Source organism: Dasypus novemcinctus, chromosome 9 (genome assembly GCF_030445035.2).
Source record: "Dasypus novemcinctus isolate mDasNov1 chromosome 9, mDasNov1.1.hap2, whole genome shotgun sequence".
NCBI lineage: Eukaryota > Metazoa > Chordata > Mammalia > Cingulata > Dasypodidae > Dasypus > Dasypus novemcinctus.
The window spans coordinates 111,192,417-111,220,396 of record NC_080681.1 but is presented as its reverse complement, the minus strand read 5'-3'; the positions used below and the strand labels follow the sequence as shown (position 1 = coordinate 111,220,396).

Here is a 27,980-nt window from a genome sequence, read left to right as displayed (position 1 = left end):
CTAACTCACTGCGATCCTCTGAAACAGATAGTATTATTCCCATTTTCTAGGTTAGGAAACGGGGTTTCAGAATGGGGGACATGACTTGGCGTGCCACATGGTCAGCAACAGCCGCCGGGCTTGTCTCCAGATCCGGTCGTCCACAAAGCCCGCGCTTTGATGTCCCGGAAGTGGGCTTGTGAGCTCTAAAAGCCTAAGCGTGCTCATGTGAGAACGTTGTGTTCCCAGTCCTCCGCGGCCTTATCATTACACACCCCCTTCTCCAGCAGCTCCCAAAGCATCAGGAGGAGCGTCAAATCGAGTCCCAGCGCCGCCACTTACTAGGGATATGACCTCGGAACATCAGCGTGTTTTCTGCTCTTCAGTCTCCGTCTGTGTAAAACTGGGATAGTAACAGCATCCATCTCCAGGATAAAGAGAGGACTTTAATTCCCCGGCACTTGGAAGCGCTGGTCGAACGTCCGCCTCCCCGAGCTCCGCCCCCTGGCTCCGGGCGCATGCGCCGCACGGGGGCGCCTTTTACGACGCGCGCTCTTGGCGGCCGGCGCGGAGCGACCCGGGCGCGCGGGCAGCTGCGGGGTTGAGGAGACGGGCGAGCGGTGGCGTCGCCATGTCGCACGGCCACAGCCACGGCGGGGGCGGCTGCCGCTGCGCCGCCGAACGGGAGGAGCCGCCCGAGCAGCGCGGCCTGGCCTACGGCCTGTACCTGCGCATCGACCTGGAGCGGCTGCAGTGCCTCAACGAGAGCCGCGAGGGCAGCGGCCGCGGCGTCTTCAAGCCGTGGGAGGAGAGAACCGACCGCTCCAAGGTGGGCTTGACAGGCCCGCGCGCGGGCGTGGGAGGCGGGGACCCGCAGGCCGCCGGTCTGCTCCGTCATCCTCATTGCCACTGTTAAAATAACGACAGCCCAGTCGGGTTGCCGAGGGCTTCCCGGTGCCCGACTCCTGCCGGCCCTTTGGGAGGCGAACAGGGTCGAGTCTCCCCGTTTTGCAGATAGGGAAACTGAGGCCCGGAGAGAGACAAGGGCGCTCCGGCTTTCCCAGCCCAGCGCTCGGTTCTGCCCAGGACTGCCTGGGGTTGTGAGGAAGCGTGGCCATGCGGGCGTTGACGCTTTGCTTTGACTCCTGATCCCAGTGGCTGGCTGCCTGATCTATCACCTGATGAAGACCAACCGAGGGAGAGGAAGGGGGTTATCCTGTCTACAGGAAGGGTTCTTAATCATTTTTAGGATCGCAGACCCCTTTTGAAAGCTGTGACCCCTCCCCCTAGAAAAATGCATTTAGGCACCGTCTTTGCACTTAATTTCAGGAGGCTCGTGGACCCAGCAGTTCATTCCTGGGCTGCCATTCAGAACCCTGTGACTCTTAGGCCACTGTGGATAAGACCTGTTAACTTCAAGTTAATTAAGTCCTGGAAAACTGAGGGAGGTTGACTATTTGCATTGCGTCCCAGAACAGGGTGGAAGATGCCTGAAATTGTAGGCTCTCAGCAAATATTTCTTGCTTTCTCCTTTCCACTTCCCATCCTCTCCAGTTTGTTGAAAGTGATGCAGATGAAGAGCTTCTGTTTAATATTCCGTAAGTATCTCTTAGTGCCTGCCTAAGGCTGAATAGGCAGTTCCCAGTTGCCTTATCAGGTGGATTCATTCACTGGTTTTGTAAAGGAAACATCTTTTTAAAAATGAGATAAATTACCTTGGTGGGTTTGAGGAGGAAAACACCATAGCCTGCTTGGTGCAGACAAAACAGATTATTTATTGAAAGATAACTGAGAAGTTGAGTAAATTTCTTAGAATTGTAGATTGCCAGAAAGACGGAGTGTAGCAAGTATTTAGCAGAAATACTACCGAGCAGTAAACTGAAGCCCAGAAAGGGAAGGGTCTTTACCTGGGGTCACACAGCCAGGGATTCAAACCTAGGTTTACAGACTTCTCTTTTGCGTTCTGGCAGATTTACAGGCAATGTCAAGCTCAAAGGCATCATTATAATGGGAGAGGATGATGACTCACACCCTTCTGAGATGAGACTGTAAGTGGCAAGGGCTTAGGCCCTCAAGAATCTCCTAGTTCTCTTTCTCTAGTAGCACTTTATTTCTTTTCACTGGGTTAAATATTCTCCCACTTTTTAAAAAACTTCCTGGACTTGTTCTTGTTGTTCTACATCGGAATATGTTTATCTCTTCCTGAATTAATGGCTTTTTTGATTAAATATCTTTAGGGCCAATAACTTGTCACTTTTTTCAGTGTGCTTACTACAGTTCCATTCATTCAGAGAATGTCTTATCATGCCAATTATTGATAACTTTGCAGGTTTCTTAGCTCAAATGATCTCTCGGAGTTAGCTTCAAAATTTCCCCAAGCCTTTGCATGCAGTAATAATCTTTGCGTGCAATTTGTTGACATGGAATTACTTCAACTGAGTTTGTGCAGTCTTTTACTTAGCAATTTTCTGCATACCTGTTGCAACACTGGACCTGTTTCCACCAGAGTTAGTATTCCATTTTGACAATTTACTTTATTCCAGTGTAGCTCATCTAAAAGAAGGGGAAAACAGCTTTTGTGTACCGGAGAAACAAATATCAAATGATGAGAGTATGTGAAGTGGTGTCCTGTGGTTAGCTGTACAGTTTGCATTATAATATGGGGTTTTAAAAGTTCTTTATATAAAGAACTTTACGTGAAAAATTTCATCTTAAAAATCAAGCAATTAAAATGGATTTTAGAGAGTTTTAAGAAAGAAATTGATGTTAATTTTGAATATTCAAAACATGAATTTAAAAACAAGTCATATTTAGCCATTTTAAGGAAATTGAGAGTCTTAAACGAGGGGAAGAGGGGAATTTGAACACAGACTAAATATTAGATGGTACCAAAGAATTATTAATTCTGTTAATTGGTAATATTATTATAAAATGTTATAGGTTTTTTGTTTTGTTTTTTTAAGAAGTCCTTACTTTTTAGAGATACATACTGAAGTATTTATGGATGAAATGATATGGTGTCTGGAATTTGCTTTACAATGTTGAACGAGATAGTCCTTCACACACTTCCTTTCCAACCTGGCCTGGCAGAATGGCTCCCACAAAGAAGGGTGGCAAGAAGAAGAGCTGTTCTGCCATCAGTGAGGTGATGACCAGGGAGTAAACCATCAACATTTGCAAGCACATCCATGGAGTGGGCTTGAAGAAATTTCCCCTGGGCGCTCAAAGAGATCTGGAAATTTGCTATGAAGGAGATGGGAACACCAAAGGTGTGCATTACACCAGGCTCAACGAAGTTGTGTGGGCCGAAGAAATAAAGAATGTTCCATACCAGATCCATGGTATGGCTGTCTAGAAAATGTAATGAAGATTCATCAGACCTGCACTATGTACTGGTTACCTTTGTACCTGTCACCACTTTCAAAAACTTACTGATATGTCAAAGTGGATGAAAACTAATAACTGATTATCAAATAAAATGATACAATAACTGAATAAGAAATATATTGAGCAGGAACAAAGTACTATAAAAGAAATATATCTAGTAGAAACAAATCAGCATGTTGATTATTGAAGATGAGTGATAAATATATGGAGATTCATTATACTTTCTTTACTTTTGTATGTGTTTCGAGTTTTTTATAGTAAGTTTTTAAAAATTCTGCATCTCTTACCATTGATTTGATTTGCTCTCCACATCAATTATGTGGGGGTAACTACTAGCACCATCCCCATCTTATAGACAAGGAAAGTGAGACACAGAGCGGTTAAATCGCTTGCACAAAGTTACACAGCAGGTAAACAACAGAGCCAGGCTTTAAACCCCGGTATGTCTGGCTCCTGAGATGCTTCTTAACTACAGTGCTTTACTGCTTCTCATAGTGCCACTCATAAATGTTCACTATTATTATTATTTTGCTTTTCATCATTTTTAGAAACACCTTGAAGCAACGTTTGCTTTCTTAAGTTACATGCATTTTGCTGCAGCTAGTATCTTGGCCTTTCAACTGTGTGGTGTGCTAGTAAAATGCCTCTGGAAATGATGGGGTTGTATGACTCAGTTCTTTAGAATTTGTAGGTTATAAGGAAGACAACTGTGTCTTAGATTTTTGTTGCAACTTTGCAGCCTTTTGTGATCTTTTCAAAACAGAAATCCCAAATTGTACTTTTTTAAAGAACTGTAAGATGACTGAGTGTATTGAGTAAAAGATGAGATCAGGTAACCAACACAAGCATTTTGTGTACAATGATCTTATCTTTTTAACCATGTTTAATGTTTCTGCCAAAGTATGTATTTTTCCCCTGAGTAAGCTATTTTATTTAGCATCCTCAGCTTGATCTCTGTGTGCTGAGTTGCTTATTTTTCTCTGTGCATTTGTTGCACGTGACTTAGTTTGAGCCATCTCTTTGTATATTGCTTCTCATGTGATCTTAACCCACTCAAAGATGCCAGTGGATTATGTGCAGTTCTCAGCTCTTTTCTTGTTGCATTAAAGATATTTGTATAGATAGGCCAGAAAATGCCATTTCTAAACTTTGACCCCAAAATTTGATTTCCTTTGGTAGAACCAGTGATCATTGATGAGAGTAGGAAGTTTTGAAAAACATGATAATGCATATTTCTTAACTTTCTTTCCTTTTTCTTTTTCAGGTACAAGAACATTCCACAGATGTCCTTTGATGATACAGACAGGGAGCCAGATCAGACCTTTAGTCTGAACCGGGATCTTACAGGAGAATTAGAGTATGCTACAAAGTAAGCACTGGGCCTCTGACTCTCTGGCTTCTGAGGAACAGGAGGTGCTTCCTCATTTGTGACCGTTGTATATGTATTGGGATTTAAAGGGCTTGCCATTAATTTTTTGACTGGTCTTCTGGTCTCTTGGCATCAGAAATGAGTTAAAACGGGGAGGAGGTTTGACCTTTGGCTTGGTCAATTTTTGGCAGATTCAGAGCAAGCCATAGACTTGTTAACTTGTAAGTAGTTGGCATATCTGAATGAGCTTCTAGGGTGATCTTAGGAAAGATGTTTTCATAGTTCTGTAAGAACCCAAGAATGTTCACTGACATTTACCTGGGATTTACTGCAAGTTGGAGCTGTAATTGTTTTTTGACTTTGTGGTGAAATACTCATTGAATGCTAACCTCTGTCTTCTTTCCTTACTCTTTTCATCCTCTAGAATTTCTCGTTTTTCAAATGTCTATCATCTCTCTATTCATATTTCAAAAAACTTTGGAGCAGATACCACAAAGGTCTTCTATATTGGCCTGAGAGGAGAGTGGACTGAGGTAAGAAAGGATTGGAAATGTGTTTCCCCCCTAATAGCACCCCCTATATAGTTGTATATCTGTACACTGGTAGTGGGACCATTAAGGCAGTGGAAATAGAACAAGTGAGACATCAATTATTTCCAATCTGTTTATAATTTTTCTTGGTTTTATCATATCAACTGTCCATCTCATAGACTAGGCCATTTTTAAGGAGCTTGAAGTGATACAAATGATATCAATTCAGTTTTTCACTTTTAAAATTCCTTCCTTCATTCAACATTCTTTAATAATATTTTTTGTTCTGGGCACTGAGATTGAGTGATGAACAAGATAGACAAAGTCCTGTTCTCATAGTGCCTCCTTTATTTATAGTAGGGGGATACAAATGAATCTTGTAAGTTATGGGGTAAACCATTGCAGGCTTCTCAGGGTAAAGAGTATCATAAGAGGAGAGATATTAGGTGGCAACTTCTGGAAATGTATCTGAATGAGGGCTACTCCAATGTGTGTGTTCTTGGGAAGTGCAGTTCTTTAATCCTCAGCTAACCCAGCCTCTCGATTTTCTTGTAGTTTCGCCGACATGAGGTGACCATCTGCAATTATGAAGCATCAGCCAATCCAGCAGACCACAAGGTCCATCAGGTTACCCCACAGACTCACTTCATTTCCTAAGGGCTGCCTAAGGCTCCCGCAGAGGCAGTGTGTCAGTGAAGATGTACAACTACCTGTTGGGAAGATAAAGGAGATGGGGCTCTCGAGAGTTGGCTGCCACAGCCTCTGCCAAAGCTTTGTCTTTGGGGCTTGCTGCAGAAACCTGGCCTACAGAAGATAACCACACCACCAGGGAGGGTTGTGTGGGTGCCAAGGGACAATCGTGGTTCTCTAGGGCACTGCAGAAATTGGATCTTGGGCTGGTCAGGCATCTGGCAGTCATAGATAATGCTTGCTTTACCAGTCTGAATGTGGCTGTGGGATCTCAAGTGTCTTGTTGCTTTGTGGCAGGATTTGTGTATGACCTTTTTTTTTTTTTAACATGGAATGATTCCTGAACTCCAGGAAACTTTCTGAAGCCTCAGGATTGTGTTTGTATTAGCCATCAGGAGGGTCTCCAACTAGAAATACTTGTCCCTGCTTGCTCCTTTTCCCTGTCATTTTTCAGCTTTCTTGTCAAGTTTCCCAGCTTGGAGTTGTCTGTCATGCATGAGTGTCCCATGGTATAGCTAGAAGGGCAGGAGTCTCCTGGTGACACTTAATAGCTTGGAGAGAAGGTCTTTTTTCTGTACTGCATACATAAGCAATCTGGGGAGAGCACAGGAATCATTTTTGTGTTTATGGGTATTCTGGTAGGGGTAAGATGGGACTTAGGTAAGATTCTTCATGGAAGATCCTTAATACTTATTAGCTTCTCATTAGTGTTGTAAACTCAATGCCAGAATTTGGAAATCTCTGAATTCTACTGTTCATGGCTTTTTTTTTCCCACTGTGACTAAGCTTCCTAATAAATCCTTGCCAGACTTAATATTTGTATTTCCTTTTGAATTCTTGGTAGTACTGGTGAAACTTTTATCTTACTGGGAACTATATTGAACTTTGAAACTAGGTAGATCATAAGTACCAAATTTAAGACAAGACTAGATCAGTACCTCCAGGAAGGGTCATGTTTAATTTTGTTCAGTAGGCTAAAAACACTCCTATACCCACAATTTTGTAAAGAGAAAGGTGGGGTTCAAAACGTATATGCTATTTCTCAAGAAGGGAAAAATAACTTGTGGAAAGTGAAATTTAAAAAGAAGAGAGAATAAGTTCTGGAACTCATCAAAAGAAATGAGGGTGAGGAAAATAAGTGAGTAGCATATGCAGTCCAAAGGCGGACTTAAGTTTTGAAAGAAATAGACATATCAGTGCAGCAATTGAAAAGAATATCTATAGTAAAAAGAAGGGATTTGAAAAGTTAGTATCCTTCCCCTTACAGAATATAGAAACAGTCTATAAAGGGAATTTGAATCTGAACCTCTTGAGAGAAATCCTCAGAGGGACTCACCTTGTTGTTTGGAGGTTATGCCCCTGCTTCTCCAGCCTGAGAAAAAGCCTGCCACTGCCTGATGCAGCCCGAAATCAGGCAGAATGCAAGTGCAATTCTTGATGCACTCAGAGCCCTACACACTCTGCAGCCATCAGCTGGATCATTTTGGAGATTAAAAATAAAAGAAGGGCCATGTTTCAATGTGGAGAGGGTGGGGGTGGGAATAAAATTAGAAATCTTGGAGAAGACTAGCCCTTCTTTAATTCCACTTATTAAAGCACAAATCACAGGGTAGCTTTTTGGGACTGAGCCTCAGAATTTGAGGCTCCATTCTGAAGAATTTGTTCAAAGTCCCACAGTGTTTTGGGGGGATTAGAGGGTACAGGAGGAATTGTTCATTCTTAATAGGCTCGACAGGGATTCTGTTAGGAGTGTGGAACAACGTTTTTTCCCCTTCTGTTCTTACCCTTTTTCCTCTTTGACATCCAGTGCTGGGTCTGTGGCTTGCTGTGGTCCTCTGGACCCAAAGCTTTCCTACCTGGAATCCTTGTATTTTAGGCTCCATCTCTGTGACCTGCTGAGCACTTATGGCCAAATTGCTTCTTGACCTGGGGAGAAGTGCTTTGTTGAGCTCTGAGTTAGTGCTGTTTTCTTTTAGTTCAGAGAAAAACTAGTATAGATTTAGCTGGGAGAATGAGTCTTAAACTGCTGAGGGACAAGTGTGACTCATTTCCTGTTTGCTGATGCCCACATGTTCTCTTAGGGACATGGTCCTTCAACTGTTTGCCTCCCCTTCCAGCCTCTCTCTGGCTCCCGAGCCCTGTTTCCATTTTACAGGTGCAGCTAGGAGCAAAGTGTGACTCAGTGGTGACCCAGCGAACTCCTTTTTATTCTTAACAACTGGAGCTCATTGATGATACTTTGTGCGCTGTCTGCATGGCACTGCCTGACTAGGGCAGAGCTGCGACACCACCACCCATGCCTGTCCAGCTATCCGGGTATGGCCTGTGCTATTTTCTCAGGCTTCTCTTCTACAGCCATTAAAACCTCACTGTGCTTTTACAGTGTATAAAGCATTTTCACACTACCTCATTTAAGCCTAATAGCAAAGCTGTGAGGTAGGCAGGATGGTTATCACCATTTTATAGCTTAGGAAACTGGTCCAGGGAAGTATCATTGCAGAGGAATATGGGGGTTGGTGTGTGTTTACTTCCCCTCCCTGAGCCTCAGTTTTCTTTGAAATAAGATGGGAGGGTTAGATCTCTAAGATCTTTTCAGAGTGTATGATTCCATCCGTGACCTGGGAATTCTGAAGGGATGAACAAGAAAGTCAGTGGTAGATACTTAGATCATAAGGCAGTGCAGCCCAAGGGGATGGGAAAGTCATGAACTTTATGCTAACACTGTGGGGAATGCCCTCCTTTTAGATAGCTTTTCACCAGAGACGAGTGCATGGTGGTAGCAAATGGGAGTCTGATGCCCTGTCCAGATTCTGCAGGTCAGAGCCGGTAAGGACTCTTCACTCGGGGCTTAATTGCAGGGCGTGGCCCCGTCGGACCCAACATGGCAGCGTCTGTCAGGCGAAACCCGGTACCCTACTTCCGGATTCCGTACTGATGGCCAGGCTGCTTCCGGCATCGGGATGGCTGGCTTCCCGGGACTCAAACGGAAGTTCCGGCGGGGGCGGCCGAGGGGGAAGAGTGTGTGTCTGTGCGGGAGAAAGAGGAGAATCGCTCCAGAGGTCTCGAAACCCCTAGGGAGTGGAGGTACCCTAGTCCGGGGACAAGCAGGCGGAGGGAGGGGATATGGGGGCCGATCGGGCCGCCGTGAGGGTCCTGGAGAGTGGGGAGGGGGAACCGCGATTGTGAAGGATGGGGGTTGGGATTGAGGTTCGAAGAGGCGCTGTCCAGGCTTGAGGGCTTCGGGAGTTGAAAGGGGCTGGGAAAGGTATGTCCGGGTGTGATGAGAAGGGCTCCGGGATTGGAAATGGAAGATCCCATTGTGGGGCGGGGGCTCCCTGGGGTCAAAGGTAGAAAGCGCCTTTGTGAGCAGGTGCGAGTCCTGGTCAGGGTAGAAAATGTCACTGAAGAGGAGATGGCTCTTGGTCAGAACAAAAGTTCCTATTGTGGGGAGTAGGAGAGGGCTGCTGGCGTCAGGGTGGAAGTTTTTACTATGGGGAAGGAGACATGCTTAGCGGGCGAGGCACCAGTCTGAGAGTGGGGACCCTTAAGTGAGAGAAGAATGCTCCCACAGTAGAGAAGGAAGGAAATCCCAGCTCAGGACAAAAGGTCTAAACCCCTATGGGAAGAGGGACCCCAGAGTCAGAAATGAAAGACCCCACAGTGGAGTGGTGTTCCTGGGGGCTAGAGGTGGAAGATGGAAGCCAGTTGGGAGGGTGGGTGCCCTGGCAAGGATGGGAGGGTGGGTGCCCTGGCAAGGACAGGCACTCGGGCAGGTAGTGGAAGCTTCCGGGCAAGTTTGGAGAATGCTAAGGATGGGGAGGAGCCAGCTAGCCTGACATTTTTTTGTGTACTCGGGAAGTTCCAGAGCATTTGAGTCTATGGGCAACAGCAGCAGCAGCAGGTAGCCCAAATCAGAGAGGCGTGGAGTGCCAGTTGGTGGAAGAGAATCTCTGTTCTTTCCGGGGACATGGGCATTTCCCAGGGTTGTGGGAAAGGCTGGACCAGACACTGGATGAGCTGGATGGGCTGGATGGGAGGGAGACAGGTTGGAGAAGATGTGTGTATGGGATGGGAACGGGCTAGAAGCGTATGTCCTTGGCATTTTTTTCAAACCCTTCACTTCCGAGCAGAGTTGGGAGCTGGAGGTGACCTAGGGGCTGTAAAGAAGGGGGAATGACTGGAGAGGAGGGAGGAGGCGGTTACCTCTGCCCCCTACCCCTCCACCCCATCACCGGCAAGCCCAGGCTCTGTGGTTCTGGCCCTCTAGCGTGGCCGCCTCCAGTTTTCAGCCCAGGAACAGAAGTGAACTTCCTGCCCCCTCTGCACTGCGACCTACCTGCCTTTTGTGTCCAGGGCAGAACCCTGGGTGAGCCCTGGGTTTGGGGCTCTGCTCCTGGGTCAGGAGCCTCTCCTCTGCCTGGCCTTGCCCCTGAACACCTCCATTCCACAGGCCCCAGCCGTGGAGCCCCAAGGTGTATGTGCGGTAACACCATGTCTGTGCCCCTGCTCACCGATGCTGCCACTGTGTCTGGAGCTGAGCGGGAAACGGCCGCGGTAAGGGCCCTCTTCCACCCAGGGCCACCTGCATAGCTTTCCCCAGGGCCACCTACAGAGGTTCCCCTGCCTGCAGCAGCCCTCCACCAGACCCGGGAATGATGAGAAAGGCTCATCTCCTGAGCTGGGGAACTAATGGCAAGGAGGCTGGGGAAAATGGAGGTGGCAGTGAGAAGGGAGCAGCTTTGAGCCAGGAGGTACGGGGTCAATAACCTGTTGCCTGTGACCTCAGTTGCTCCCAGGTCCTTGGGGGTGGAGGGAACAGTGGCTGAAGTTGAAGGATGTGGGAGGGATGTTAGCAGGATGGTAACTGCCCTCTTCCCCGTCTCCCCATCTGATCTTTTCCAGGTTATTTTTTTACATGGACTTGGAGACACAGGGTGAGTGAGCTGGGAAGGGGGTGCTCCTTGGGGAGGTGGGCAGAGACCAGTGGCAGGGCTGGGGCGGCCTGCTGCCCCTTCCTCTCTCCCTCCTGACAGACATCGGCGCCTTTCTCCCTTCACTCCTATAGGCACAGCTGGGCTGACGCCCTCTCTACCATCCGGCTCCCTCACGTCAAGTACATCTGTCCCCATGCGTGAGTGTCACTCCAGCAAGGGAGGGGTTGAGGCTGGGGATCAAGAGGGGATGGTCCTGTGGTCCCAGGCCTGTTCTCCCCTTCAGCTGCATTCTGGGCTTAAGGCCAGGTAAGCCATTTTCAGTCTTAGTGCCCGTGGAGCCACCAGGAGTGGGGCCTGGCACCAGTCCCCAGCTCCAGGGTCTTCTAGAACTGAGATCCCCTAGATGCAAGACTTCTCTGTGCCCCTTTCCCAAGTACTCACCGGCTGAGCTGGCCCCCGTCGCGCTAGCACTGGGCTCTGCTGCTGCATCAACTGCTGATGCCCCAACCACAGCTTCCAGCCCCACGTGGCTGGTTGCCTGGCAACACCTTAAACACAGGCCCTGCCTGCTGGGAGGGGCTCCCAGGGGGCCCTCTGCTGTGGCTTCCTCATCTCTCCTGAGCAGAGTCCCTCTTTCTGTCCCTCCCAGGCCTCGGATCCCCGTGACACTCAACATGAAGATGGTGATGCCCTCCTGGTGAGTGCCAGGGGGAAGGGACATGAGCTGAGGAAGTACCAGGGGCTCGTCAGGGGCCTTCCAGTGGCTGCCAACGATTCTGCTTCCCCAGGTTTGATCTGATGGGGCTGAGTCCAGATGCCCCAGAGGATGAGGCTGGCATAAAGAAGGCTGCAGAGAACAGTAAGGTCCTAGCCCCTCATCAGTTCCTCCCTTCCTTACCTCCCAGGAAAGGGTTGGCACATGCCACTGCTGGCTCCCTTCCCTGGGCTCCTTCAGCAGCTTCCCACCCCCCCAATCATGCCCCCTCCCCCCAGTCAAGGCCTTGATTGAGCATGAGATGAAGAACGGGATCCCTGCCAATCGCATCGTCTTGGGAGGCTTTTCACAGGTGAGAGGTGGTGGGTGGTGCGGAGTGGGCAGGGGAGCTGGGTCCTGTGACCTCCCATTTGCTCATCCCTCCAGGGTGGAGCCCTGTCCCTCTACACCGCCCTTACCTGTCCCCACCCTCTGGCTGGCATTGTGGCCTTGAGCTGCTGGCTGCCTCTCCACCGGGCCTTCCCTCAGGTGAGTCACCCACAGTATCCCCTCCTGCCCTTCAAGTCTCCCTGTGGCTTGGGGACCATGTCAGGGGACTGGTTTTGCCCTCTGAGTCCTGTCTGGCCCACAGGCAGCCAATGGCAGTGCCAAAGACCTGGCCATCCTCCAGTGCCATGGGGAGCTGGACCCCATGGTGCCAGTGCGGTTTGGGGCCCTGACGGCCGAGAAGCTCCGGTCTGTTGTCACACCTGCCAGGGTCCAGTTCAAGACTTATCCAGGTGTCATGCACAGCTCCTGTCCTCAGGTCAGTGCCGATGGACCACTGCCCACTCCCGCCCTCTCCCTCCTCCTTTCAGTAGAAGCCTCTCACAATCCCTCCTCACCCCCAGGAGATGGCAGCCGTGAAGGAATTTCTTGAGAAGCTGCTGCCTCCTGTCTAACCAGTCGCTGGCCCCCAGCGCAATCGCCACCTTGTGGGGGACCCAGCACGCACAGCACCATCTTGGATCTGAGCCGGTCGAGCCCCTGTCCCCATTCTCCCCAACCTGCCTCTTCCCATAGGCCTCTGGGGCCTGGCCCTCCCTCCTGGCCTCAGCCACCCGCTCTGTCTGTAGCAGGCGGTGGACAGCTCTTAGCCCCTTCCCTGGAGGTGGGCCCTGGCAGCAGTATTGGAGGGGGTGGAGGCAGCGGGATGAAGGGGCCCAGCCGCTGACCCCCTCACTCAGGACCTCACTCACTAGCCCCGCTTTGGGCCCCCTCCTGTGACCTCAGGGTTTGGCCCATGGGGCCCTCCCAGGCCCCACCTACCGATCCCCCCAACGGTTCTGCCCAGATAATCGTGTGTCTCCTGCCTCCACTCCAGCTGCTTCTCAATCATGAATGTGTCCTGGCCCCGGGGCCCCTTGCTGCTGTGGTCCGCCTGCCCCGGGCAAGCCGCTGGTGAGGGCGGAGTCTGGGAGGGCCTGCCCACTCGGGCTGGGCCTGCCTCCCCTCACCCTCCTCATAGCAGGCCTGGAGCCTGCAGGGCTGGGCTGGGGCTCAAGGTCTCCCCCAGCTGTCCCACCCACACTATCCCCGCTCCAGGGCCAGGGAGGCGGTGGGGGAGGAGGGTGTCTCGTCTTCTGTCTCCATGTCGTTTCGGGTGTTTTTCTTGTTGTGTCCTGAATTCCGATAAAATTAAAGAAATGCTTCCTCAACTCAGGCCTGGCTGATTCTATTCAAGGGTCAGAGAGTGGCCAGTGTAAGAAAACTTTTACTTTAAATCCCTGGGAAAGCTTCATAGCAGTATAGCATCAGGGAGGAGGTGTCTTGTCCCAGGTCCTGCCTCTCTCCCTCGTTTTGGTGGTCCTCGACCCAGGGCAAGATAGGCGTTAGGAGACCCCTTACTCCTGGTCAGTGGAGCCCTGGGCTCAGGCCTGGTGGGCTAAGCAGGCCAGCTGAGGTTTGTGGTAGGAGAGGCCTTGGCTTGGGCCCAGAGGCTCTGGGGTCCCTGGGTTCCTGCTGGAGGCTGGAGCAGGCAGTTCCTCTCTTCCTTGTCTGGTCCGAGCAAGGGGATGCGAGGGGCCTCAGGCCCGCCCACCAAAGCCTGAAGGATTCTGCTTCTGCCAGCGCCACAGGTCCTCACCTGCCGTGGGCGGGGTGTGGTCAGGGTCCACATTGGAATGCAGGGCCCCCCACCACCTGGGACAGCCCAAGGCATCCAGGGCTAGACCTGATTGTCCTCTTCCTAGCCCCAAAATCTCTCCCAGGGCTTAGGGCCAGCCCCGGGGTCAGAGGTCGAGGTCAGTACTCACACATCCTGTCCAGTCCTAAGACTGCTGTCCAGCCCAGCTCCTCCCGGGCCAGGCTGGGGTCGGCATAACAGGCAGCCACATCGCCTTCCCGCCGGGCAACCACCTTGTACGGGATCTGTGAGAGGAGGCGGGCGATCAGAGCGTAGCTGAGCCTGAGCTGCCTGCGGCCTCACCCCACTGCTGGCCAGGTCCTCGAGGCATGGACGTGCCCCTAGTGGGGAAGAGCAAGCAGGGACCGTGGACGGGGAGGCTCTTGGCGTGCTGTGTAGGGAGGGGGCCCCAGGCGCATGCTGCTGAGTTGGGTGGGGTGGGCGCTGGCCTACCTTCCTCCCAGAGGCCTTCTCCATGGCCTGGACCATCTGCAGCACTGAATAGCCCGTGCCGGTGCCCAGGTTGTAGATCTGCCGGGAGACGAGGCCAGTGGAAGGGGCTGGACCAACCACCCTGTTGGCCCCTGTGGCCCAGGCCTGGGCCTCCCTCCCTCCCGGGCTTCCCCTTCTTTCCCTACCCGGCAGCCACACTGCTCCTTCAACTTCCTCAAGGCTGCAATGTGACCCTTGGCCAGGTCCACGACATGGATATAATCCCGGACGCCTGCGAGGAGGAGGGGGCTCAGTGCAGCCTGTCCCCCTTGAGCTCCCCTCCTGCTCACTCCTGGGTCCTCCTGGTCCTGGGCTCACCTGTGCCATCCTCTGTGTCATAGTCATTGCCAAAGACATTCAGGGCCTCCCGTCGCCCGATGGCCACCTGGGGGCAGAGGTCAGGTCAGCTCCTTCCACCCCCCTCACCTGCCTTAGCCCAACCCGAGGGCCACCCCTCCTTTGCCCCTTCCCTTCTCCCCTACCTGGGAGACATAGGGCATGAGGTTGTTGGGGATGCCCTGGGGATCCTCACCGATGCGGCCTGAGGCGTGGGCACCTGTGGGGTTGAAGTATCGCAGCAGCACTGCGTTCCAGGCCTGCGGGCACATGGGTCATGCTGGGGGCGAGGAGCCAGCGTGTTCTGGCTGTTTCCAGCGCCCTCTACCCCACCCCCGACTCCTGGTCGCCCTCTCCAGAGGTGAGCAAGGGGTGGGCCGGGGCAAGTCACAGCCCTCTCTGAGCCTTGCTTTCTCCTGGTTGGGTTCAGGGTGCCATCCTCAGGCTGATGGGAGGAGCCCATGGGCAGAGCCAGGGCCAGCCAGGTCAAGGAGGGGCCTCACCTTGTCTGCCTGGCACAGGTCCCGGATCATTTCCTCGATGAAGAACTTGGATTTGCCGTAGGGGTTCGTACAGCCGCCTGTGGGGTGGGCCTCGTCCAGGGGCAGGTACTGGGGATTTCCATACACTGTGGCTGAGCTGCTGAACACCAGGTTCTTCACCCCGTGGGCCCGCATGATCTGGTCACGGAGGGGCAGTGTCAGTGGCCTCTGTCTCACAGAGCTGGGACTATGGGCGCATCCATTTACAGACAGGGAAACTGAGGCTCAGAGGGGAAGAAAGGCGTGTGTCCAAGAGGATGCAGCTTGGGCCCTGTCTGGCTCACATGCAGCCCTGCACCTGTGTTGGGTGTGCCTGCCAGCTGGCCCTGCCTGCCAGGCTCAGGGCCCTCCCAGTGTGTGTCCCTGCCCAGGCCGCTCACCTCCAGAAGCTGGATGGTCCCCGTCAGGTTGACTCTGTAATAATCCAGAGGCTTCTGTACGGACTCACCCACGGCTTTGAGCCCTGCAAAGTGGATGACTGCTCCAAAGCTGTGCTGCAGAGGTATAGTGGGGGTCAAAGATTGCTCTACAGGCAGTAACCCCTGCCTGCCTACCAAGCCCCCACTTTTTAAAAAAAATTTTTTCAGGAGGTACTGGAACTGAACCTGGGACCTCGTACATGTGAAGCAGGTGCTCAACCACTGAGCTATGCTCGCTCCACAAGCCCCCACCTTCTTGAAGAGACGCTGCAGGGCTGCCTGGTCCAAGAGGTCCATCTCCTCAAACTCCACAGAGCGGCCAGTCAGCTCCTGCACCCGCTGCAGGCTCTCCGGTATGGAGTCCCCACCTGGTTGCACACAGAGGCCATCAAAATCACAGGAACAGATGGAATTGGGGTTGCCAAGGGACTAGCCAGGGAGACGCACACTTCTTCCACCATCCACTCCAGAAGTCCCAGTCCCCACCACCTGCTGCTCACCACGAATGGCGTTATGGAAGTTGTCGATGACCACAGGCGAGTAGCCCGCCTCTAGCAGCTCCAGCACCGTGTGGCTTCCGATGTAGCCAGCCCCACCTGTTACCAGCACCTTCTCTGCCATCGCACCTGGCCCAGGACACAGTCTCAGGAGTGGCTGACGCTGCGTGTGCTGGCCCTCTTTCCAGCCGGGGAATTGGTCCTGTGAGCTTGCCTTGGAGGGAGGCATCAGTGTGTTCTGGTTACAAGGGTGGCTCTAGAGTTAGCCCTGGTTCAAGTCTTGGTACCATCATTTTCTGGCCTTAGGCCTTGGGCAGATCACTTGTCCTTTCTTGGCCTCAGTTTCCATCTCTATAAGATGGAGCCAATAACTGTACAAATTTCCTATGGCACCATGAGGCTTAAATGAGCTGTCTTAAAAGGTCTGCCACATGGTGTAGGCAGGGAGACTGATGCACAGGTGCCATATTTTCTAACCCCAATTGACCCAGGATTGGGAAGATGGAATGGGAGGTGAACGTGAAGATCCACACTTCCTTCCTCAGGGTGTCTGGGAGCTAGAGCAACCTGGGCAGGAGAGGGAAGCACAGCAGCAGGACTGGGACCCCAGGAGCCAGAAGGAGGAGTTCTGTCTGCTCAGACTTGGCCTTCCCAGTTTCTCTGCCTTCATGAGGTGTAAACTGGCTCCTTGGCTCAGTGACTAATACCTCCTGCTTCGGGCACCCCCTGACTCTCCCTTAGGGGTCAGCTGGGAGGAAGCTGGAAATACACCAGATGGCAAGAGTGAGGTCCTCTGCCAGGCTAGGTCCTGGAGTGGACCCCACCCCCACCCTATCCCAGGGCAGGCAGACTGGCTTGGCCTTTGCCAACGCCAGCCCTGAGAGGGCCACGCCTGGTCACTCTAGCTTGGAATTGGGATCCCACCCAACTTTAAGTTACACTGGGTGAGCCAGCGTAGACGTGGCCTTGGCCCTGTCTCCACTGCCAGGTGTGCATCTCCGCCCTAAGCAAACTCTATAGAGGGCGGGGTGGGTGGGGGGGCTCAGACACTGAGGCCTTTCATTCCGTGCAGCCTCCCCCGCAGCCGCCCTCCTCCAGGCTGCCACATCCCCCTTCTTGGCCCATCCAGCACCAACCCACTTGACTGAATGCCCGGCTCTGTACTTTCCCATGAGTTTCCTCAATTCCCCCAACATCCTGCCCAGGAAGGTGTCATTACTGACACTTTTCAAAGAATACTGAGGGTCAGAAGAAGTGAAGTAATTTGCCTAGGCCGGTCACACAGCCAGTTATAGCTGGGTTGGAATCCGGATCTTCAGGCTCTCTTCCCAAGCAACTCGCCCTTCCCCGCACGCCTTCCGGGTGGACTCAGCTGCCGACGCCGAAGCGGCCTCCACCCCCACCACCACCCCACCGAGCTCCACCCACCGTCCGGACTCCTGGAAAGCGGTGGAGTAAGGGCCCCGGGTGGGGGCAAGTTTCGTCCCGGACCCGCGGGGTAACCTGGCCAGCTCGGTTTTCCCAGTCTGTGTAATGGCGAGGAGGGGATGTTGGGCAGTGAGAGCTCCAGTGCAGCTGGGATTCGAGCCGCGGGTCGGAGGGGCCGGGCTCGAAGCCCCGGGCCGGGAATGAATGAACACCGGCAGCCCCAGCCCAGGCGGCGAACTGGGAGCAGAGGGGCGGACCGGCCTTGGCGGCACTCCACCCAGAACGCGGCACGGACCCCCCCCCCCCCCCGAAATTCTCCCTCGCGTCCCGCGGACCACCTCGCTCCTCCGGAACCACCAGATCCCGCTTTCGCCTCCCGAACCTGCTCGGAATCTCGCCGGCGCTGGTTCCAGCGGTACCGCCTCCCTCGTCCAAAGCGGAGGCCCCTTTAAGAGCCGAGGTCCACCCCGGCCCCGCCCCTGCCACGCCCCCAAGGAAACGTGTCACTGGGGACAAGGCTACTACGGGGGGCCGGGAGGACAAAAAGGCTCCTGGGGGTTTGAGGTGCCTTATAGGCGCTCTCCCATGAAGGGAAGGAGTTGACTGTACTATCCCGTGCCGGGAGCGGCCGCGGAGGAAAGGCGCCTACCGGCCATCGTGCCCCTGGGCGGAGACGGGCGTCGGGCCCCTCCGCAGGCCTCCCGCAGCCCCTCGGCCCCAGGCCCACCAACCGCGGGTTTCCGGGATTTGTTTGCCTAACCGTTTCTTAAAATTGTCTTGCATGAAATATGCAAGCAGGGGCAACAAAGGCAAAAGGCGGCTGCTGACTGAAGGTAATGGGGGTCGTCGCTCTTCCCCTGCCCTGAGTCCGCTGGTTCCGGGATGTCGGGTATGAAAACCAAGAGCTCGGGAAGAGCAGATGAAATTCAAACAGGAATTCCAGTGCTGAGTGTTCTGTCCTCAAATTGTAGCCGCCACAACTGCAGGAAATGGTTTGCCTGCTCCCTGCCTGCCCTAACTTAAGCAGATTAGAGTATGGTTTTATGTGCTTATAAATAAAATGTGGACCACAGAATCATATATAACATTGCAACATACTAAGTGCTGAAACCTGAGCAAAGACATCGACCTTAGGAGCATGGGTGTTTGAGAGCCTGGAAGGTCCTGGGAATGGCCCTGGCCAGCAAGGATGGCTGACAGACCCCAGAGCCTGAGGCCCTGGGAATGGTCCTGGCCAGCCAGCCAGCCCAGGGCAGTGAGAGGAAGGGAGTGGCCAGGCATGCCCAGGTCACGTGGTGGCGGAGAGGCCAGGCCTGCCCAGAGCACGTGGTGGCAGCTGCCCACAGGGAGCTTATGCTGTGGAACAACAGACCTGGCCGCAGAGGCAAGAGCCTCAGAAACCACCTCTCCAGGGCGTTCTGGCCAGCTACTGCTGCAGCCCTCCTGAGCCCAAAGCTTGCGCGTTTCCACCAGGGATTTGGGGCTCAGTGGGTAATCTAGTGATAAATAAAAACGTTCAGTCTACATTTTCATCTCAGCACAATGTTGTCAAAATGGTTTATTTCCCACCAATCTCCCCACTCTCATATATACACACATAGACACAACAGAATGCTGGAATGGTTCTATGCCATTAGCCTTTAATCACATAAGCGGTTTTCAAAATTCACATTGGGGGGAGTGGGTGTAGCTCCGTGGTTGAGTGCCTGCTTCACATGGATGAAGCCATGGGTTCAATCCCCAGTACCTCTTTAAAAAAAAATCACATCCAGAGGAAGTATCACTCATGAGAATTTCTAGTGATATTGGATTTGGCAGTTGGCCACCACAAAAGCTCAGCCCTCATGCCTGCAGCAAATGCCCTCTGCCAGCTTGGGGGTCAACTCCTCCATGCCCCTTTACCCTGAGAAGTCAGAGAGCAATGGTTCCAGGCCACGGCAGGGTCCAGCTGGTAGATTTCACCCACACAGGAGACTCCGGGATCAGGCCAAGCCCTCAGGAGGATGCATTCAACTCCCAGCCTTTGATTCCATGGTGAAGGAAGATCTCCAGCCCCCAAAGCCTCTCGCTCAGGTCTGGCAGGCCAAGCGGCTCCTCCTGCCCCTCACCTCCTTTCTGCCTGGAGAGATCTATGTGCAGAGCTGGCTGTGAGGTGCTGCTCCTTTTCATTTCATTTCATTTCCATGTCCCCATCTGCAAATCATCAGCTCATGCCCCTATTCCCACACGGTTCCAGGGCTTTAGGAACTCAGAGTTTACAGGTAGCCTGAGCCACTTTGGAACTGGTTTTTCTGTTCAGAGCCTGACAGATAAAGGCCCCAGCTTCCAGGAGCTTCTGAAGGTTTACACCCTTTGGGAAACAAGTGAGAGGAGGAAGTAAGTCATGACATGCCCTCAACATCCAGGGAAACATCACACTGGACAGACAATTATGATACTGAAAAAGTAAAAGTAAAGGTGAAGACAAATAGGCTGTTTCTCTGACAGTGGGCACAGGCTACCTGGGAGGTCGTGTTCTCCTACCATGTGGGGTTAGCCCTCTGTTTCCCCCTGTATAAGGTGCACAGGCAGGTGTAGTGATTTGTAGTGCTGCCACAAGGGCAGTGATCTCATCAGTCTCGTGCAGTCTTCCATTTTTAGGGCCTAGCACACGGCCTGGCCCACAGTGATAAAAAAAATAGCGCACTCAAGTACAAGTGTGAGGCAGAGAGCAGTAGGAATAAAACACCAACTAAAAGGGCCAAGTGGAAATACTCTGTCCCGAACAATAGCTTGTATTTACTGATGCTTGGCTGTGTGCTAAACACTGTACTTATATTTTCTTACTTAATCTTCATAGCAGCTCTAAGAGATAGCTGCTATTGTTATTCCCATTTTTTAGGCTCAGAGAGATGAAGTAATTTGCCTACGGTCAAAGCTCTGATGTCACTTAGGGCCCTGACTCTGTGATAGTGCTGGGTGGCTTCTAAATCTACTGCCCTTATTTTGCAGAGAACAAAACAGAGGCCCAGAGAGAAGTGACTCATTTCAGGTCATGAACCTGACCCCTTTCAACTCTTTCCCTCCACCCTAGTGCCTCCTAGACCTGAACTGCTGAAGTTACACTGAGAGCATGGCCTGCTCAGGCCCAGGCTCATGGCCTCGCTCAGCCACACTCTGCCTCAAAAACATAACATAGGCTACCCCTAAAACCCGGCACACTTTCTCTTTTAACCCACCTCCTCCCATAAAACAAAACAAAAACAAGCAAACAAAACAAAAAACCCCATCAGCTTCTGTCCTCTGCGTCCCGGCAGAGCTGTCGGTTCAGGGCTGTGGTCACCTGGGGGCATGGGCTTACCGTGAGGATGCCCAAGCCGGTGAGCATGTAGACGAGGTCCTCAGTGGCCAGGTTTCCCGATGCCCCCTGCGCATAGGGACAGCCACCAAGTCCCGCCACAGAAGAGTCCACAACACTCACTCCCATCTGGAAACAAGGATGTTTCATGGCTGTCACGGTGGGGTCAGGGCCTGCAACGCTGGGCCTCGCAAACCACCCAGCTCTCTGCTCCCTGTCTACTAGGACAGGGACGCATTCCTTTGGCTTATGATTCTGTTGAAAATCTCCCTGAAAGAGGTGTTTTTCCTTTTCGTTTCTGGAACAGTGTGTCTTTTTTCATAGTTTCTTCTGCTTGGCATAGTGGTCCCCCATTCCTTCATGGTGGACTCCTCATCCTTTAGGTCTCAGCCTAAAAGCCACCTCGTTAGAGTGGCCCCTCCTGATCACCAATCTAGCCCCCTCCCGCTGCTGAGATTTCAGACCATGCAACATCTATGCACAACCCCCAAGTCTTCTCTAGCTTAACTCCAGTCCTCTAACCTCACAGGGGCTCTATTCCACTTCCCTAAGTCCATCCCTCTCCACTCTCCCAGGTGCCTTTTCGCTCTCCTCAGACCTCCGGCCCCCTCCTTCACATCCTCTCTCAGCTGCTTCCACTTTTGAAGAGGACACAGGCACACACAGAGGAGATGTCTCCACTGGCTCTCACCATCACATCTATCCACCAGCCTGCATCTGGGCCCACGGGCTCCATCTCTCCTCGCGGCCTGGGAGGGACTCCCCGAGCTCCTAGCCAGGGCTACCCCCTCTGCTCTGTGCATGGCCGCATTCCTCTCACTGGCCCAGGGGTTCACTCCATCAGGTCTTTCCTTTCCCTCCTGCAACAGAAGCTACCCCCTCCAATGGTCATTCTCAAGCCAGCAGACTGGGGTGTCTTCCATCTTTTACAAATAAATGCCTCTTGGAACCCATATTCCTTCTAGCCTTCTACTTCTTTGCTCCCATTCATAGTAAAAGTCCTAAACACAGCCAACCTATTTACTACCTCCTTCAATTCTCCCTTGAACCCAGTTTAAATGGATTTCAGTCCCTAAAATCTCTCTGGAAACAGCTCTAGGTCACTGATGACCTCCATGCAGCTAAATCCAAAGGTTAATAGTCAGTCCTCTTTGTCCTTGACCTCTTGGCAGCATCCTTGTGGAATGCTTCCCTCGTGTGGCTTCTAGGGTCCCACATCCTCCTGGCATCCTCCCAAAGTGCTGGCCTCTCCTGAGGTCTCCAGCTGGTCTTTGCTGCCTCTTTCTCACCTCCCCGACCTTCAGAGGTTGGAGCCCTCACTGCTCGATCCTCAGATGGTGTCTCAATCCACGCATACTCCCTGATAGCTTTAAATACCCATTTATAAGCTGACGACTCCAAAATGTTTATACCAGCCCAGACTCTCCCTGAAATCTAGGTTCACACAGACAACTGCCTCCTCAACAGTTCTGCTGGATGCTCAAAAGTACCTCAAACTTCCCACGTTAAAAAATGAATTCCCAATTATCTTCCCACACACCGGCTTCTCCACAGTCTGCCTCCCCCTGCCCCCAACTTTTCACCTGGATTACTGGTTCCTTTGCTTCCACCAGCCCCCACAGTCTATTCCCCATACAGCAGCCAGAAGGATCATTTCCCTCCACTCCTCTGTTCAAAATTCTCCAGAACCCCGGCCCACCTGATCTGGCCTTCCGCACCTGACAGCCTCTTCCACCACCTGTCCCTTGTTCCCACTGCACCTGAGCAAACTGAGATCGCACAGCCACAAACCATACCCTTGACAACCACAACTCTGAAGAAAAGACCTGGAAAGTACTAGAATCATTTGGTTCAGAGACATGAAGTCCTAGGATACTACTTGAGAGCATAAAAAGAGGAGGTCAGGATTGTCTTGGCTAACCTGAAGATGGTGCATGAGAATGCTGTCCAGCAAGGTAGCCTGTGGTCAGACACCAAGAACTTTTCTTCTATGTGGCTGCCAGCCCATGGAGTCCTCATTCTGGGCCAGCCCTCTGGAAGTAAACCTCAAAGGAAACCCTCTCTACTGGGCATTCTTACCATGCAGCTCTGCCTAGTCACCTTTCCTCTTTCCTTTTCAACTGCTTAACTCCCTCGCACCCTTCATCACTCAGGCCTTACTTCTTCTGGCAAATGCTATGACCTCCCCAGCTGGGGGGAGGCCCGGCCCTCCTCAGCCCTGTGCTTCCTCCCTTCATGACATTTGTAATACTGCCTTAGGATTGGCATGTAATTCCCTCGGCTGACTCCCCTAATAGACCGACTGTGGGCACGTTTCAGGGAAGGGGTGCCATGCCTGGGTCTGCATGTCCAGCTCAGGGTCTGGCAGAAGGGCATCAGTAAATGCTGAAAGAAATAAAAGAAACCAAGGTACCCTATGCCCTGCTCTCTGGGAGTGTGACAGTTAGGCTAATATGTCAACTCTGCCAGGTAATGGTGCCCAGTTGTTTGATCAAACAAGCAATGGACTAACTGCAATACAATGGCATTTCATGGACTTGAGTCATCAGTGAGTTGACTGCATAGAGGGCTGATAACATCTACAACCCACTAAGGAGACTGCCTTCGGCAATGAGGGACGTCTCATTCAATCAGCTGAAGGAGAAGGAGAAGTGATTTCAGCATTCAGACGGGTAACTCCCATCTCTGCTCTGGACAGCCTCTCCTGGGGAACTCATCAAGGACCTTCACTGGCGTCCCTGGCTTGCAGCCTACCCTACGCAACTTAGGCTTCTACATCCCCAGGGCGGAGACAATTTTATTAAATCTCATACTATTTACAGATATCTCCTGTTGATTGTTTTCCTAGGAAACCCTAATATAGGGAGGACGGACCATTCTCCTGCTTACCTGCAGTGCCATCAGGGTGTTGGCCAGGGCTTGTCCATAGGTGTCATGGCAGTGGACAGCCAGGGCCGCCAAAGGCACCTCATGCATGACAGCAGATAGCATGTCCTTCATGACCCCTGGGGTGCCCACGCCGATGGTGTCCCCCAGGGAGATCTCGTAGCAGCCCATCGAATACAACTTCTTGGCAACCTGGGGAAGCAAGGAGTCCCTTGGAGGACACCACGGTCTCCCAGAGCACGGCCAGTTTGCATGGGAATGAAACGCCTCATTTGCCTGAGCAGGAGGCTGAGGCTTAAAGGAGCAGAGCAGGTCACTGGTGCAGGCCCTGGGGCTCCAACCTCTGGCTTTTCTCATGACACCCGGAGACTGAAATTTCAGCCCTTCACTTTCACCTTCATACGTGGTGTCGTGTCCAGGTACTGGAATCAGGAAAACTAATTCCTTTCATGAAGCTCTATCCTCGGCAATTAAGACCTACATTATCATGGCTCTGAGGTGTCAGTCATATATTTTTAATAGAGATATGTAACTGTTCACATTTTTAGAAGTTCATTTGCATATCCCTAAAATCACTGCAAAACCAGAGTGGCCTAAGCCCCACCTGAGGAACTGCTGCCCCTTGCCTTGTTGCCAAATAAGGCAGAGGACGGATGGGGTAGGGCCAGGGATGTGGATACACTCACCCATGAGCTGCCGGAGAGATGAAATAGTGACCCCCTGGCTCCCTAGTGCCCAAGCAGGCAGCATGGTAAGGAGGGGAGCTAGCCTCCTTCAGGAGGTGGAAGGATGCAGAGGAGGAAGGAGCAGGCCTCTGGAGTTGCATGATGCCAGAGTCAAATCCCAGTTCTGCTGCTCACTAGCTGTGGGGCCTTGGGCAAGGGACTTAACTTTTCTGAGTTTAATTCTGCTTCAGAAAAATGGTGATGACCCCTTCAGAATGAGAGTGAGAACTGGAGGCAACATGAGGCCAAGACCTGGAGCATAGCAGCCACTGTCAATGAGCAGCTGCTATGTTAGCATTCCCCACGTCTGGACGTCACATGGTGGTGTGAGAAGAGCCAGTGGGCACAGGAGGTAGACAAATTGGCTTTACCATTTAACCATTGGCTATATGGACAATTATTCTGTTTCCTCAACTATGAAATGGAAAAATAAAGCCAAATTTGCATGGAGGTTTTAAGGATTACATGACTTAAGCTTGTGGGTTTCTCAAAATCAGTCCCTGCACTGTGCTCTTTTCAGTGTTGAATGGCTCCTGCTCAGAGGGGGTCAGGTGGGGCTTCTCCCACCCTGGTCTGCAGGAAGTCTTGGGCTTTGCTCCTGAGGGTTCCCTCCTCAGAGGTCTGCACACCGCAGGTGCACACCATTACCTGCTGACGGACCTCAACCTGGAAACGGAACCAGAGGCCTTCACTCTGGGGGAGAAGGAAGGGTTTCAGAGACTACCTGACTGGCGAGGAGGTGGGCCTCCAGGAAGCAAACACAGAGCTGCGCCCATGGGGAACAGGGTGCTTCACAAACAGCTGGATGGAGGAATGCAATCAGTGACCCACCAGGCGAGGGGGGTTAGAGGAGCCTGCGCTCAGGGGTAGGCAAGGTGGGCGGCCCTCACAAAGCCCTGCCCCCCACACACACCTCCGCTACTTTAGCCGGGGAGATCTTTCCTTCATAGGGGCATCCCAGCACGCAGGACACATACCTGCAGGAAGAGAGGGAGGAGGAAATCAGTCCCCTTGAGCCCTCTGGCCAGTAGGGCGGAGGCAGGGTGGCTGCTTGACACACATCCCTGGGAGGCAGTAATCAAACTCTGAGGCTGGGCCACAGGCAGAATGCCTGGGTGGGGCAGAAGGGCAAATGCTACAACAGAGGTGGCACCAGGAGGAGGGGCAAGAGAGCCAGACAAGGGCAGGAGGGAGCTAAGAGGCCTATCATTCTGGAAGCAGGCGAGGCAGCCAAGGATTTACAAGAGTCAAAGGCCAGCCAAGAACAGAAACTAGAGAGGGCAATATCAGCAGGAACCCAAGCCACACAGAGTGAGGTAGAGCAGAACTATGGACGAGGGCAGCTGGGGCCAGTATTCACAGGAGGAGACCAAGGACCAGACGGAACCAAAGGCAGGAACCAGAGCTTGGTTAGATAGGAGTCAGCAGGAAGCTGTGCTGGCCTGATGACCATGGGGTGAGCTGCTCCAGTGAGTTGCCAGAGGATTGATTCTTTCATCCATTCATCCAACTGGTATTTACTGAGTTGCCTACTATGTGCCAAACACTGGGCATAAAGCACTGAACAAGACTGATAAGGGGAAGCAGATGTGGCTCAAGCAACTGGGCACCCTCCTCCCACATGGGAGGTCCTGGGTTTGGTTCCTGATGCCTCCTAAAGAAGAAAAGCAGATGCCTCAACCAGCTAAATGCTATGTATAGGATTTCAGGAATCCCAGAGGAGAGGTAGAGAAAACTACTTGGAGAAACTGGCATCCATGAGAGGACCTATAGGGTGAGCTGGGGTTAGTCCCAAGAAGGGGGAAGAGGGTACAGAGACAAGAAAGAGTGGGGGCATGTGACAAATGGAAGGAGTTCCAGTTCGGCTGGAGTGTACTGAGCAGAAGCAGCAGAGCCAGTGGGGAACAATGAACAATGAGGCTGCAGAAAGTAGCAGGCGCCAAACTCCCAAGTTCTTAAATGCCGTGGTGAGAGAGTAGATGTGGCTCAAGCTACCATATGGGAGGTCCAGGGTTCGATTCCCAGGGCCTCCTGCTGAAGGCAAGTTGGCCCACATGGTGAGCTGGCCCGCATGGAGTGCTGGCCAATGCAGCAAGCTGGCCTGAGCAGAGAGCCGGTGCAGCAGGATGACACAACAAAAAGAGACATAGAGGAGAGATAATAAGGGACACAGCAGACCAGGGAGCTGAGGTGACGCAAGAGATTGAGCTCCTCTCTCTCACTCCAGAAGGTCCCAGGATCGGTTCCCAGTGCTGCCTAAAGAGAAGACAAGCAGATACAGAAGAACATACAGCAAATGGACAAAGAGAGCAGACAAAAGAGGTGGGGGGGGGGGGGGGAGGGCGGTAAGAAAGAAGGAAAGAAAGAAATCTTTAAAGAAAAAAAAAAAAAAAGCCATGGTGAAATTATCTGACCTTAGAGAGTCATTTAACCAGGAAGTGATGTGATTAGATATGCACTTTTGAAAGACTGCTCCGGCTGCAATTTGGACAGCTGTGACCTTACGGTAGGCTCCTCATCCTTTCTGAGCCTCAGTTCTGTCATCTGTAAAGTGTGGCTAGCCCCCTCTTTGTGGGGCTGTAGTGGGGTTTCCATTAGCTGAAGCATGTAGAGTCTGGCAGTACTGCTATTAAAGATGCGATATTGGCAACTTGGAGACCCAGGGGAGTCATCAGGGATGTGTGAGACGTTGGTGGTGAAGCCAGCATAGCCTGACCTCTACCAGCCCCCGCTTTAGTGTCACGTCCTGCAAGATCCTTCATAACCCTCGCTGCTGAACTGACCCAAAATTCAGGTTTGAGAGAAAGCACTTATTAGGATTTCTTCTGACCACATTCACGTGGAAAAAGATGTGGTATGGAGCTCGGACTGCCCTCTCCCAGGGAAAGGAATTTGGGGTGGGGGTAGGGATCGCCAGAGGCAGACCCTAGCCCCATTCCAGAAAGGTCCTGAGAAGATGTGTAGCAGCACGGTGGGCTCACCTACCCTCGCACGGAAATCCCAGCGGCCCGAGCTGCCTTCAAGATTTCGTCAAACCGCTGCAAACTCTCATCGATGGAGCAATTGATGTTCTTCTTGGTGAAGAGCTCCGAGGCAGCTCCGAAGATGGACACTTCCTTGGCACCAGCAGCAACCTGCCAACAGCCAGGGGAATTCCTTTCAGCATTTTCTGAGAACACTGACAAAGAGCTGCAAAAAAACTTGTCTTACAATGAATTTTATGTATGTGAATTATATTTCTACTGAAAAAAAATCCATCTTATTTTTCTTCGCTACTGCCATAACCACCCTGGTCTTGAAAGTTTTTTGCCTAAATGGAGAAACTACCCCTTAATGCTGTTCTGGTCAACATGTATAAGAAAGGTGGCAGACACCAGCAACTACTGTTAAAACTCTTGTGGAAAGCTGGTTACCTTTCTCCAAAGAGAACGTGGGTAATAACAAGAGCTAACATTTACTCATCACTTACCTTATACCAGGCTCTTGCTAAGCAACTTATATGATTTATATACAGCCTATCTGCAGAGATCCTCGCAACTTTAATACAATT

General features: G+C 52.0%; 4 protein-coding genes across 16 annotated transcripts in view; 2 read left to right on the top strand and 2 right to left on the bottom strand.

The window, feature by feature from the left end:
* Positions 1-511: 511 nt before the first annotated feature.
* On the top strand, positions 512-6,769 carry PITHD1 (PITH domain containing 1). Its single transcript, XM_004465413.3, has 6 exons — positions 512-808; positions 1,534-1,577; positions 1,950-2,027; positions 4,631-4,735; positions 5,160-5,268; positions 5,821-6,769. The coding sequence occupies exons 1-6, from the start codon at positions 611-613 to the stop codon at positions 5,920-5,922; spliced, it is 636 nt and encodes a 211-aa protein (XP_004465470.1). The 5' UTR covers positions 512-610; the 3' UTR covers positions 5,923-6,769.
* LYPLA2 (lysophospholipase 2) lies at positions 6,769-13,301 on the top strand. Of its 3 annotated transcripts, none has more exons than XM_058304132.2 (11): positions 6,769-8,271; positions 8,814-9,039; positions 10,406-10,509; positions 10,858-10,889; positions 11,021-11,086; positions 11,539-11,586; positions 11,678-11,748; positions 11,883-11,956; positions 12,031-12,132; positions 12,236-12,409; positions 12,495-13,301. In XM_058304132.2, exons 2-11 carry the CDS (start codon positions 8,916-8,918, stop codon positions 12,543-12,545), a joined length of 846 nt encoding a protein of 281 aa, XP_058160115.1. In that variant the 5' UTR covers positions 6,769-8,271; positions 8,814-8,915; the 3' UTR covers positions 12,546-13,301. The 3 variants fall into 3 exon arrangements, with proteins under 3 accessions (XP_058160115.1, XP_058160116.2, XP_071073770.1); XM_071217669.1 differs by lacking the exon at positions 6,769-8,271 and adding an exon at positions 10,223-10,321 and having other exon boundaries at positions 8,837-9,039; XM_058304133.2 differs by lacking the exons at positions 6,769-8,271; positions 12,031-12,132 and adding an exon at positions 10,223-10,321 and having other exon boundaries at positions 8,818-9,039.
* Positions 13,302-13,341: 40 nt separating this feature from the next.
* On the bottom strand, positions 13,342-17,953 carry GALE (UDP-galactose-4-epimerase). 3 transcript variants are annotated; one of them, XM_004465412.4, is made up of 11 exons: positions 17,865-17,953; positions 16,058-16,268; positions 15,810-15,925; positions 15,519-15,632; positions 15,100-15,276; positions 14,743-14,856; positions 14,579-14,645; positions 14,407-14,492; positions 14,222-14,299; positions 13,899-14,013; positions 13,342-13,729 (listed from the first exon to the last, which is right to left on the bottom strand). In XM_004465412.4, exons 2-11 carry the CDS (start codon positions 16,176-16,178, stop codon positions 13,671-13,673), a joined length of 1,047 nt encoding a protein of 348 aa, XP_004465469.1. In that variant the 5' UTR covers positions 16,179-16,268; positions 17,865-17,953; the 3' UTR covers positions 13,342-13,670. The 3 variants fall into 3 exon arrangements, with proteins under 3 accessions (XP_004465469.1, XP_004465468.1, XP_023446594.1); XM_004465411.5 differs by having other exon boundaries at positions 17,821-17,948; XM_023590826.3 differs by lacking the exon at positions 17,865-17,953 and adding an exon at positions 17,483-17,698.
* A 1,141-nt stretch (positions 17,954-19,094) lies between these two features.
* HMGCL (3-hydroxy-3-methylglutaryl-CoA lyase) overlaps positions 19,095-27,980 on the bottom strand; it is a 30,413-nt gene continuing 21,527 nt past the window's right edge. For 8 of the 9 annotated variants that reach the window (XM_004465404.4, XM_071217663.1, XM_071217666.1 and 5 more), the window contains 5 exons: positions 27,416-27,564; positions 25,344-25,407; positions 23,709-23,897; positions 20,823-20,948; positions 19,095-19,832 (listed from right to left, as the gene is read on the bottom strand). In XM_004465404.4, the coding sequence (XP_004465461.2) occupies positions 19,731-19,832; positions 20,823-20,948; positions 23,709-23,897; positions 25,344-25,407; positions 27,416-27,564 (630 nt within the window). In that variant the 3' untranslated portion in view covers positions 19,095-19,730. Of the gene's footprint in view, positions 19,833-20,822; positions 20,949-22,892; positions 23,205-23,708; positions 23,898-25,343; positions 25,408-27,415; positions 27,565-27,980 lie in introns of those variants that run through there. The other variant, XM_004465405.5, reaches the window with a different exon arrangement.